This window comes from Acanthopagrus latus, chromosome 5, assembly GCF_904848185.1.
Source record: "Acanthopagrus latus isolate v.2019 chromosome 5, fAcaLat1.1, whole genome shotgun sequence".
In the NCBI taxonomy this organism is placed as follows: domain Eukaryota; kingdom Metazoa; phylum Chordata; class Actinopteri; order Spariformes; family Sparidae; genus Acanthopagrus; species Acanthopagrus latus.
This window is the reverse complement of record NC_051043.1, coordinates 23,742,217-23,755,436: the sequence shown is the minus strand read 5'-3', so window position 1 is coordinate 23,755,436 and position 13,220 is coordinate 23,742,217. Positions and strand designations below refer to the sequence as shown.

The window sequence follows — 13,220 nt, the reverse complement described above, 5'->3', positions numbered from 1 at the left end:
GAAAATGTTGAATCAGCTTCTCCCTTTACATACAGTAGATATTGGCTGGCCAACCTCGGGCCCGACGTTCTGACCGCTCTGAATAAATTTATGAAGGAAGCCTTGCAGCACTTTTCTGTCAAGAAGCAGCAGCAGAAGATAAATGTCCTCTTAATGCCAACACTGTGAAGTGTACCAATATATTGATATTTATGGTATGAGGGACAATCTGGTGACTGTGCTGTTGCTTAAATGCCGGATTATGAGGGTCCAGCGTGATCACAACAACTAGTGGATACAGACACTTCTTCATACAGACATTGATGGTGCTTAGAGGATGAACCCTGATGTCTTTGGTGGTCCCCTGACTTTGGTTCCTGCACCAACATGAGGTTGAAATGTGTGTTTATGGAGTGAAACAGCTCACAACAGTTCTCAACAGCTTTTGGTTGATCGGCTATGAAATTTGGTGAAGACGTTTGCATCCCCCTGAGGATGAACTGCAATAACTTTGGCGACGATTGAGATTCCTGTCAGTATTCCTGTTATGTGAACACGGTACACATTTAGCTAAAGTACGGCATCACAGGGCTGCTAGCATGGCTGGGTTGTAAAAAAAAAAATATATGTCACAGAGACTCTGCTAGCTCTGAGCAAAACTCCTGACATCCACCCACATTTGCAGAGTGTTTCTGTCTTTCTTGCAAATTGTTCCCAAACTCTGTTTCGGTTGGTGGATTTCGCCGCGAGCATTGTGGTCAGCAGGTAGACAAGAATGGCTGTCTCGCCTTCCCATGTGGAAACAGAGGACTGCAGCCCAGCCTCGCTTACCTCTCGGGAGGTAAAACCATTACTGCGCACCGCTCTGCCACTCTCCCTTCTAGGAAACATAAATCCCTCCTTCATGGAGGCAGGGAGAGGTTTTCGGGAGTGAAGCCGGACTCATGGGGTTAGGTGGATGAAGAAAGGAGTGGGGCTTTTTTTTTTTTTTTTTTTGGTGATGGGGGGGTGGGGAGGGGAAAAAAAAATTGCTTGAGTTAGCGTAACAATAAAAAAATTGGCTGGAGTCCCTGAGCGCGTCTGTGTGCAGTTAACCTGGTTGTTAACACTGAAGGAAATGCCACCCAGCAAATGGAGGAGAGCTATAAAAATAACACAACATCTGTACAAATGTTGCTCACACTTGCTTCTCCTGACCCCTACGGGTACCCAGAATGCCCGGCGCCACAGACCAACCCAGGCCTGAGAAGAAAAGTGCTCTTGATAGCTTTAGCACGGCCTCCCTTTAGCACTTTCTACCCCTTTCCTTCTCTCCATGCCCGCCTCCTCCTCCAAAGCTTTATCTTTCCATTTTCAAACCACACACACACACACACACACACACACACACACACACACACACACACACACACACACACACACACACACACACACACAGTGCCCATATGACTCCCAGACATAAGGCCATAAGGAACGAATGGTCGCCCAGCACGGAGAGAAATGTTAGCAGCGACAGATCAAAGGCAAGAACACCTCTGCACAGATCCATGGAGTGGCATATCAAAATAAAACATCTCGCTTGCAATTTGCCAGGGTTGGAAAAGATCTGGTCCTCATTTCAAGGCGCACACACGCACAAAAGACAGCTACTGCAGCGAAGTTGCACGCACAACAAACAAAAGCAGGACGCACACTGAAAACATACAAATGCACACACGGAGCTGCCTCAAAGAAAACCCACGTGTTTCAGCTCCCCTCATTGAAAGAGGACACAGCAGAGGAGCACGGAGGGAGGGAAAGAAAGAGAGGGGGGGAGACAGAGAGAGAGTGGTAGTGCAAGCAGGAGTCTGTGAGGAGGGGAGGGGGGGGATGCAAGGCGGATTCCAGAGGATCTGGATTGAATTTAACAGCGGGATACGCAACAACTGTATGTCTTCAAGCTGTCACAGGAAGCCCAGGCAGCTCTGCCGGCGGCCCCCACGCCCCACGGCAAATACACTTCCCTCACAGGCACAGGAAGTGATGTCACAGGGCCGCACACCAGGACTGCCTCTGACTTCCTGCAGGGCTGGTGGAAGGGATGGGAAGAGTATCGTGCTGCTGCAGTGGAGCACGTTGGGAAGAGAAATGGTCTACACAACAAACGGCTATGGGTGGACTGAGGGGGGAAAAGCGACATGCACGACTTGAACACAGACCATACACTATAAATTGCAAACACAAATACAGCACCAGAACACAGTGGAGCTACATGTCAACATTAATTATTCTTGAGGAAAACGATCTCAGCGCTGAAAAGCGTGCGGCTTGTTTTGTGTTTGCACAAATCCTGGCCAAGAATTTTGTTTTTATATTTCTCCAGCGCCTTATCTTCCGTCTTCGCTGCCTCCTGCCAAAGAATGCAGCCGTGCATCCATGTATGTTGTTTTCTGGAGGTGATACTACACTAACAGCGGTCTGCGGTGCCCTGCTGAAGCTGTGCAACTTTCCCCCAGCTCCCAAAAAACCCAACGTTTCCCCTCATTTCCTCCTGCTTATCCTTCACTCTTTCTCATTATCAGCTGATTGGCGTCCGTCTGCTGACATAGAGAGACTTGAGCGGAACTTCCAGTAAGTTCTTTTCTGGACCCCCTTCTGAGACCTTATCGGCTCGCTCGCTTCCTGTATGTCATTGTTGAATGTCAAACACTCCTCCAGTTCCACAGTGGAGACAGGCCTCACTTTAAAAGCTGAACTGGAGTGTGTCAGATGATTAAGATTACAGTGACTCTGTTGTACACTGCGCTTTTATTTTCCTTCTTCTGACTCCGGCTTAGGCACGATGTCAACAGCTCCAGCGCAGGCGGAACCTTTTGTGGAAACACAATGCCATGCACTTCTCGTAGCTCTGTTTAGAACGCGTGATGAAACCTGGGTGATCTTTCCAAACAGAAGTCATGTGCGCACAGACTTCCAAGCCACAATGGGCAAATTACAAGAGCAAATACCAGGTTCAGGCATTTGTTGTGCATGTAATGTAAACAGCTTGTTGTAATATGTTACATAATACACAACTTTTACATGATGCTGTGGATTCTTTTTTTACTATCACCAAGGGGGTTATTGTTTGTCCCCGTGTCCATGTGCTACTGGGATTACTCAGAAAGTAATGAATGGATTTCCACTAAAGTTGGATGGAGGAGGCGTCTCAGCCCAGAACAGACCCCATTAACTTCTGGTGTGGATCTGGATAAAGGGTCGAGGATCCGAGACTTTTTTGCTCACTTTCTGTGACATTTCAAACTACGGTATTAATGGATCTTGATGAAAAAAACAAGTGAATTTAGGCGACTGTTATTTAAAAGGGGACTGGTGAGCCTTGGCGAAGGTATGCAATCTACCACTGCCATTGCAGTTTATGATCGCAACTATCGACTTACTTTCGGAGAGCCCTGATTTTTCAATGTCGTCAATGTGCATTTGACACACTATCGACACACTACTAACTCACTCGGCTGCACCATGGAGCCAACTAGCTCAAATTCATCATTCGTCAAATTATGCAACAAATATGCTGTAAATTGTTTTCATAAATGTACTTCATAGCGACACCAGTTCATTTCGACTGTGCTAATCGTTATTTACCGCAGGGCTGCAGAATACAGGCTAATTATTTATAGTCCCACTGGGACGTGCAGGAGTTTTCTTTTAAGCCTTCCAAGTATTCATACTACGAAACTGTGTCTGGAATCACTGACAGAGAATCAAACTGACAGGCTTGATGCTCAGACATCTCGCTGTCAAGGCTCCGTGTGTGTGCACATCTCACACACAGCACTACTGAGTGGGACAAATGGTTTAAATGAAGAGTTAATAGGTTTTTCAGAGGCGGGCTGCAGCCCCGGCGAGAGCTTTAAATTCCTGGGCTCGGTAAAGTCATCACAGACAGAAGATGAAGACAGACGCGGGGGGCGGGGGGGGGGTAAAGAAGAGGGATTGAGAGATGACAGTTTTTAAGCCTTGTGTGGCTCTTCCAGCGGCGATCGCACACTCAGTGGGAATAAACAGATAGGCACTGGGTGTCATGCCCTATGGGAATTCTTTCATAATATCATTCATCGCCTTGATGTTTTTGACCAAATAATCAACTGAATACCAACTGGATAATCTCAAAAATTCATTCTTTTTCATTCTAATTGTGGGAACAGTAACCAGGCTCATATCCAGAGTGTTACCTGGTTAAAGTTGATGGGCTTGTCCCTGCGTCCCGTCTGCACCAGAAGCTTGTACGCCAGGACGCCATCGTCAGAGCCGTTCCTGTAGCTGTTGAGGGTGATGCGGCCGGCCTCCCAGTCCTTGTCGAACGCCTGCTGGAGACCTGCAGGAAAAGCACAACAAACGCAGATTGGTTAGACGCGGGTGTTTGGAAAGGTTACGTCCACTGTTACATTCATTCTCCCTCTGCATCGCCCTTACACGGAGAGGACACACAACACAAGGCAACCCAGCATAACACAACACCGCAACCTAACACTAACCCTGTAATAAGCCTGATTGATTTAATAAGACCACTCAGTTTTATCCTCCAACCACCAAACGAGACTTCAAAAGCCTAAAAAAATCTGCTGCTTTCGATTCAAAGCGATCATTAGGGAATATATCAGCAACATGTGTCTTTGTCTCTATACCCCTCCACTTCTGATCCATATGTGCATGACTCCCCTCCTCTCAGCTCTCCCCCAAGGCCCACGCTGTGGTCCGTCTGTGGGAGATGTTGTTTTGGGTCTCGTTCCTTGGCCTGTCTGGCTCCAATTTGTCCCACCATTGCAGAGAGCAATATCAGACACAGTTCTCTCTCTCTCTCTCTCTCTCTCACCCACACACTCTCTGTGTGGCTCCCAGCCGGCTCACACACAGACTCGCACAATGTGTGTTATCATCGGGGGCGAGTCAGCGTGCGCGCCTCCCTCGCCCCCAAAAAACCTGACCCATTCTTGGATTGGGTTGACGTGCGGGAGACAATATTCCTCTTCAGCGGCACTTTAAGATGCTCAGGGCCTGTCAGCAAACATCTCAGAGTGAGCCCCTGCTGTCATACGGAATCCATTTAACGATGTTTAACGTTTTCGTGTAAAAGATTTTCATTAAAAAGGGCAGAAACTAGCAAAACTACATCCGACTACATCTACACCCACATGCTGTATGCTGCCAAGCAGACAAAAAAAAAACATGGCCTCCCGCTCCGTCCTCCTCTATCAGCCCCACTTACGGAAGACACAAGTGATTTTAATCAGGCTACTGTCAGTGTACATTTCGCAGTCCCACCTACTTCTGAACTCCCGCCCGACATCTTCTTTCCTACAGATTCATGTCAAAACATGGACGAAAAATGTGATCTCAAAACTGTTTCATGACAAAGTCAATTATTCCCATGCCTGAACTATCTTGAATAGCGATGTTAAATGAGGTATTACTAACAAAATCTGTCCATGACACCAGTGTTGCATAGACTGAAGTGATCTCAGAATAAATCTCAATTATATCGTTACTGCCAATACTGACACGTCAAGCTTTTATCTACCTTGCAGCCAGTCCCTCAAGTAGTGCAGCCACATGTGGGGCAGCTGTCCGTTGTCCTCCTTCAGCACGTAGCGGATGGTGTGAAACCTCTGGTGGAGCTGGTGCAGCAGAGGCTGGTTCTGGGCGTAGTCGGCCCGCTGCGTCACCACATACATGTTGTAGAAGGAGAAGAACTTGAACTGGGCGCCGATGAAGTCGTACTCGCTGGTCTCCCTGGGCACGATGTCCGTCAGCTCCAGGCCGTCCCTCACCTGGGTGGTCCCGTATAAGCTGACACCCAGCAGGCAGAGGAACAGCCCGATCACAACCATCTGGAGACAGAAGATGAAGCTTCATCAATCAAATCATTGCAACAGGGTGACGGCAGGACGGCCTCAGCTTGCAATAATTACTACTTAAGGCGATGCTGCATATTCTGACTTTAAACGACACGTTTAAATTCAGACTCTAGTACCATAATGGTTATAAGCTGATATAAGACTGATAACGGATATGTGGAATACTAGATCCAACAATCAGCCAGACCAGTAGGTTAATCCTTTTTTTCTGAATGAGTGAAGACAAAAAAAGTTGGATAAATTGCATGATCTTAGGCACATTTCAGTAACATATTTCAAAAGCTGCACAGGTGGAATTTAAGTCTACATTTAAAATACCATCAAGCCGTACTGACACTGCAAGGAGCACAAGCATTCAGACGTTGCAGGTTTTGCAGGTTTTAGACAAACTCCAAGATCAGCCAATTTTTATCAGAAGACATAAACAAGGAAAAAGCTGTTATCAAAAGTTTACAGGCTTCCTGGCTCTGCTTTAACGTGCGTGCACACAGTGATCGTTGCCCTGTTAGTCTTTTGTTGATGTTGTCATCATGGCCAATAATAAGAAAGTAAAATGTGGGCTGTAATAGAGAACTTTCCTTCAAGTCATGAAGCAATAAGTGGAAAAACATCTGACAGTGTAATGAAACCACTAAGTTTTTCTAATAATGTCAAGTGCAGGCCACCCACAGGACTGAGATCAAACTGTCTGAGTGTGTGTGCATACTTGTGTGTGACTCAGATAGGACGCAACCACAATCCCACCCGAGATTTCCTCCTACTATTCGCGTTGGTGACTAATCCTCCCATTCAAATTATCACCACAGTGAGTCAGCACAGGCGCTCTGACCTCACCGAGAAGCTTTCCCCCCTCTTGTTCTCTGACTCTCTTTTCCGCAAACACCCACACTCACCTTGGTGGTGGGCTTCAGGAGGAATGGAGCGTAGTGCCTCTCAGCAAACGAGGCCAGGGTCCAGCGGGAGCAGGGAGGCTCGAGGCAGCGCAGGCCCAGCGAGCCTTCTCCGTACTGGGACAGCAGGTCCCGGGTGGAGCTGTTGTTCTCTGGGCTCTGGCCGGTCGTTGAGGCCGCGTCTCCCTGAGGAACTGAGCTGGCGCTTGAGGTTGGGGCAGGTGCAGAAGGAGGTGCAGGATGGTGATGGGAGAAGGTGGCAGAGCCTCGAGATCCCCCATTACCTCTGCTCCCGCTGTTGTTGTTGTTGAGATTGCCGTGATTGCTGCTGCCGCTTCTGCTGCCGCCGGCGTTGCTGCTGTAATAGTCGCTGTTGGGGTTGCCCCTCGTCGGTGCTGGGTTGATGGGCTGCACAGAGATCTGGGATCTGGGCTCGGCGGTGGTGTAGAAGGCCTGAGTGCGGGGGTCGTACTCTGTCCTCAGCTGCACTGTGGACTGCATGGTGATCTGGGTCTGCTGGGCAAAGCCGTGGCTGCTGTAGGAGGGAGGGGGGCTGCTGTAGCTCGGGGGAGGCGTGCGATATGAGGGCGGAGGGGTGTGGTAGGACGGGGGAGGGCTGTAGCGACTCCCGTCCGCCCCATCGAGGTACGCATGAGGCTCGATTTGGATCACGCGATTGGCACACGGGCTGAGGAGATAAGCAGTGGGAGAGTGTCAGATTGTGGAACATGAAAATCATCAGATTTGCTAAAACATCAGTTGAAGAAATCAAAACTTTCGAGGTTGTACTATACTTGAAAAGCCTCTGCAGAAATACGTCTACATTTTCAAGGTCAAGTGCATTAAATCTGTTAAAAAAAATATTGTGAATCTTCTTTATCTTTGCCAGCAGCATGAAAAAATATAAAGCTGAGACGCAACAAGGGAATTTAATAGTGTGTGTGCACATCTGTACGATCGCCGTGCCAGAAAGCATGCCCGAACTGGCAGGCAGACAGGCAGAGTTTAATAAAGACTGTGACAGATAAACAGACAGTCAGACAACTGAGCAGCCAGACAAAAACAGAGAGCTTAAACAGTAATTAGGTTTTGACTTAGGGGGATTGAGGTGGAGATATCTCAAGAGATAACTGTGTGCTTTACAGTCATTCGCTGCCAGATCAGAGATCAGAGGAACACGTAAAAAAGGAAGACTTAATGAGCAGCAGATGAATGAGCTTCATCAGAAAACAACAGGACGTGTCTGTAGGTGTGAGCGCACCTGTAGAAGCAGCAGAAAATGTCGAAACGTCTGTCTTCTCGTCGGTAGAGGTCCATGCTGAGGATGGCGGGGAAGATGAGCAGCACCATGGCGAAGTTGAACACTACCACGACTGCGGCCTGGAAGGAAACACAGAAAACACGATGCTACCTATGGAAAAAAGCGGTTGGTGCTGTCCAGTATGCAGCTATGTAAAGGATTCAAATCCAATGAAAACAGAAAAAAAGAAAAACAAAGGACATTTTTTTCCAACGTAACGAAAAGTATTTCTCTATAAATATTCCCGCACTTCCATCCGTGCACAAGTTCCAAATAGCAAAACGATTGTGAAGATGTTGCACGGCCTCAAAGAATTACTGTCTCTTAACACAAACACGAGGAAGTCTTAAATATACTCTTAAAATAACACGATCTGAATAAGCTGGCGTCGAGGAAAAAATTGCCTTTCAACACATTTTCAATTCCTTTCAAGACAAAAACACTGAGTGTGCAGGGAAAAGGCAAGATGTGTGTGTGTATGTGTGTGTGTGTGTGTGTGTGTGTGTGTGTGTGTGTAATAGAAGCCAGTACAGTGTTGTGGTTAAGTATTTGAAGTTGGTGCACTGGAGCAGAGGGTGGGGGTTCGGGGTAAGGTTGGGGCCCTGCCCAGAGTACAATCTGGATCTTGCGTAGTTGCCAGACCACTACACACATGCAGACACACACACACACGCACACAATCTTGTGTGTTTGCCAGACCACCCAAGGAGCCGGAGGCCCGCGGGGCCTGAGGTGATGAGCAGGCGCTGTGGCTGTACAGACAACACACACCCCTTACACACTCACACATACACACATGCATCTACTGCCAGCTTAAAAAAAACTGTGTAGCCTCCTACTTAAACCACACCTTAACACCAAACAGACACACATACATACACACACACACACACGCACACGCACACACACACATACACACACACACACACACACACACTTCCTCGCCCTCCCTCATTCCTCAGCTCACTACTCAGTCATCAAGTGAGAGAAATAATGTGAGAGAAAAGAGAGAAGAAAGCTCTGCGAGGAGATGAGAACAATTAATTCTCAATTGGCCCACTAACGTCCAGACAGATACAGTATGACTACAGCACTCACACACAGACACACACGCATAGCGACCGCTAGCTGACCCCAGAGTGAGAAGATTTATCATCACATCTGTCCTCCGCGCATGAATGTGTGTGTTCCTGTGTGTGTTTTTCGTGTTGTTATCCGGGCAAGATTCCCGTTTTTTTTGTTTCGTTTTTTTTTTGTCAATACCGATGGAAGGAAAAGAATAAGTGAGAGAGAGAAGGAGATGAGTCCATGGAGGAGTCGACCGCAGGAAGTTGTTAATGGTGATAAAGAGACACGCACGCACGCGATAACGCACATCCCTGCACGCATGAGTACCAGCGATTGTGGTCGGGACGTGTGTGTTCCATAATAAAAAAAAAAGATAGGTATCAGCATGATCGTCTGCCTCGCTGCGAGCCTGCCCTCCACCAGTCACAAAAAACCACAAGTGTAAAGAATGCATGCTATGTGCATGTGTGTGTGTGTGTGGTGTGTGTGTGTGTGCATGTGTGTGTATTAAGCGGCGCTGCATGGATTAGACCCATGGGGTAAATGGATCATGTTTGACAGACCCGCTGTACTAAAGCCATCTATCCACACATGCTAATATCGTACTCACTGTGGCGACATCTTGCCTCACTATGTGGGTGTGTGTGTGTGTGTGTGTGTGTGTAGGTGTGTGAGAAAGAGAGTAAAGAGGAGGGAGGGTGAGAGAGAGAGAGAGAGAGAGAAAGCGAGAGCGGGATCACCATTTTGCTCAACTACAGCAGTGTACAGAGTACTTACCATACAAACGTCACTTATGTAACCGCAAAAACTAAATTCTAGTCTTCATATCAACTTTCCTGTTGAACTTTTAACTTGTGTTTGTTTCCAAAAGACAACTTTAGCATCCCAGCTGTTGGTAGATGACCAGTTGCAAGCTTTCAATGTTATTCTCCCAGAATGTAGTAAGAGAATCAGAAGAGAAAGCCTCTGAAACAGGACTACACAATTAACTTCTGGTCATCACATGTCATAAGTAAGAATTTGCTTCATACACCTCTGCAGCTTTGCTCATGGGCACCTAAGAAGTGGTATTTCGGAAAGCGTAGATAGTAACAAACACAGAGAGCTGAAACCAAAACATTTCTGACAAAGACAAATTTGGTGAGATGCTAAAAGCATCTGATGTGATGGTTGCAGCACCACGACTATGAACAGTGCATCCACTGTACTGACAGCAGCCTTCCTTCATAATCAAACCGTGGCTCAGTCCCAGCGCACCCACTCCATTTTGCGTGTTCACACCTGGGGGTAGGGTGTCCCCATTCTATATGACCCTCAGAATGGGGACACACTTCTAATCGAGGGATACAACAACTCTGCTGTTACAAAGTTTGGCGGTTTTATCCATAGCAAGCGTCAAACAACCACTACTACTTTTTCCATTTGATGGGGCAGATTTCAACCAGTACCTCTTGTAAGTGTTCGGTATGACGAGCACCTACATATATTTTCTATTTTATTTGTTTAATGATTGTGTTTTCCATCCTTTACTGTATCAAACTGCCCCATTGACTCGACTGTTTCAATTCAGTTTTTGCATTTATGTTCCACTATCTTGCTTCACACTTCTAACACAGGAGCCAGCGGAGGCTTTTAAAACAAAAAAATCTGACACTGTCTCCTCCTCGCAGGCTGAGTCACCGCGGCTGAGCTCGAGCGTCTCCATGAATTAACAATTCAGTGGTTTATTGGAAGCATTTTGTCAGACTGACAGACGTCTCGTTCTGTCCCAGTTTTCACTGTTCCTGGTGACGTCTATAATTACTGACAGATGTTAGAGAAGTCAGCGCTCCCCCTCTGGATCCCCCCACCACCTTTACACACACACGCAGATTGGGACACGCACACACGAAAAAAACCCAGCTCGACCGGTGCTTTTCAAACCTCCCACACAGATACTACAACTCTCCTGCACTCACACACACACGCATATATAAGAGCATGAGGATACGCACGCACACACACACACACATACGGACAGAGGGATTCAGTTACATGGACCTCAGCCACAATCTGGACAGACACCGGGCCCACCACTAAACAGCCTCAAAGAGGGAGGGAGAGGGCTGGATGGATTTAACAAAACACACACTCCTCTCTCTCTCTCTCTCTTTCTCTCACACACACACACATGCACACACACACACAGACTTTCAGTTTGATGAATGAAATCAATAAAACAACGGTCTGGAGAAATCTGGAGCCAATGAGGACTGGAACAGGACTATTAGTGAGAGAGAGTGAGGCCGCACACGACTGAACTCTCTCTCACACACAAACACACACACACACACACACACACACACACACACACACACACACACACACACACACACACACACACACACACACACACACACACACACACACACACACACAAACACTGCCGGACATACCTGTAGGGAAAAGGCTCTGAGCGCTGGGATGGGGATGAGGGCGGCCATGAAGAATGCTGTGACGTTGCTGATGGAGGTGAGAGCCACGCTGGCCCCGGTCCTCTTCAGACACTCGCCCGTACGATCCTGACGAGAGACGAGAGAGGCAGATAAAAGCAAAAGCACTGAAACTCGACTCTTTTGATCCGACTGTAGCCGAAGGCGAACGTGTAATACTTGAGACGGCGTACAATGATCACAACACTGATGTGATTGACAGTGATTGCAGCGTTTTCTTTTTTGAAGGCCCTGAAGTGCTCTCATCCAGCTGGGCCTGTCTACTTCTGTTTGAAGAACAGAAAGCAAACTTGGAAAGGAAAAAAGGAACTGAACGGCACAAATAGGCTTTTCACATCGCCACCGATTGACTGATTCAATCTTTGAAATACGCAAAAACAGAGCGGCGGTGAGCAACGCAAACATCCCCCTGGAAGTTTTTGTCGGCAATCGTGTGAAGATTTGAGGACGTGCAGGACCACACAGGGAGTGTGTTTGCAGGCGTGTCCATCTGTGTGTTTATGTGTGTGTGTGTGTGTGCATATCAGACAGGAGAGATCAGGTTCGGCTCTGTTTAGTTTTCATCTCAGCCACACAAAGGAAGCTGGGGGATGAGGGAGGCATAGAGACAAAGGCTCTGAGGGGAGGAGAGCAGGGGAAAACAAACACAAGCAAATACATGCCTGTGTTTTCCCCACTGTGGAGGTGAAAAGTTACCCTGTGCAAACAAAACACACACACACACACACACACACATATAGCCTCATGAGATTCTAGAGACGTACACTTTATTTTCCCTTTTTGTTGCGTTCAAACCTGTACGTGCCTCAATCTGTTTGTAGGGACATTTTTCTTGATATTGTGACAATGTAGACAATGAGTTGATAAGAATACACAAATCTGAGCTCTAAAGTGTTTAATAACAACTCATAAAGCACATATTTAGTCCGAAGACTTAATATTCATTGAAGTGTGTGAAGCAGAGGGAAAGGTATCTGAGGTTGGGTTGTTCCGTCAAATGAAACACTATATAATCATCTACTTTGTGTTTTCAAAAGCAACATTTTTAATATGGAGCACTGCTCGGATATGTGGGCCGAGTGTGTGGCACATGGCTTGTTTGATGCTACATCACAGGCAGAGACAGGCTTTCACACATTCCTCTATGGAGGAGATAAGACAGGGAGGGTGTGTGTGTGTGTGTGTGTGTGTCAAGCATAGTGAAGAACGGGCAAGCGTGGGATGTTGGCCTCACCTCGAATGGGATCCTCTTGTTCTGACCGGTCTCGCTGAAGGCATGAGCGAGGAGGAAAACATCGTCCACTCCGACGCCCAGAGCCAAGAAGGGTAGCACCTGTTCCACACAGACAGACTCTGTGAACTTGGGCCAGGGAAAGTGTTTCAGTGGTGTTTAGTTGGGTACGTTAAATGTTAAATGTACTTCTGTCACAGTTTAGGTCGGAAGTGATCATTTTTTCACATTTTACATTTGAAAATAATGGCAGAGTAATCAACATTTAAAGTAATTGTGCTGAATGAAATGTGTTTGCAGCGTTAAAATCCAAATTTGGTGGGACTCATCACCCTGGCTGGTCTTTAATCCAAACATTTTGCC

The 13,220-nt window shown here is 47.1% G+C and overlaps 1 protein-coding gene across 3 annotated transcripts in view; it reads right to left on the bottom strand.

Annotated features, from left to right (window-relative positions):
• ptch1 (patched 1) overlaps window positions 1-13,220 on the bottom strand; it is a 55,635-nt gene that overhangs the window by 13,127 nt on the left and 29,288 nt on the right. For all 3 annotated transcript variants that reach the window (XM_037098730.1, XM_037098732.1, XM_037098729.1), the window contains exons 11-16: window positions 12,861-12,959; window positions 11,570-11,695; window positions 8,028-8,146; window positions 6,770-7,454; window positions 5,540-5,849; window positions 4,194-4,336 (exon numbers count right to left, since the gene is read on the bottom strand). In XM_037098730.1, coding sequence (XP_036954625.1) covers window positions 4,194-4,336; window positions 5,540-5,849; window positions 6,770-7,454; window positions 8,028-8,146; window positions 11,570-11,695; window positions 12,861-12,959 — 1,482 coding nt within the window. The remainder of the gene's footprint in view (window positions 1-4,193; window positions 4,337-5,539; window positions 5,850-6,769; window positions 7,455-8,027; window positions 8,147-11,569; window positions 11,696-12,860; window positions 12,960-13,220) is intronic.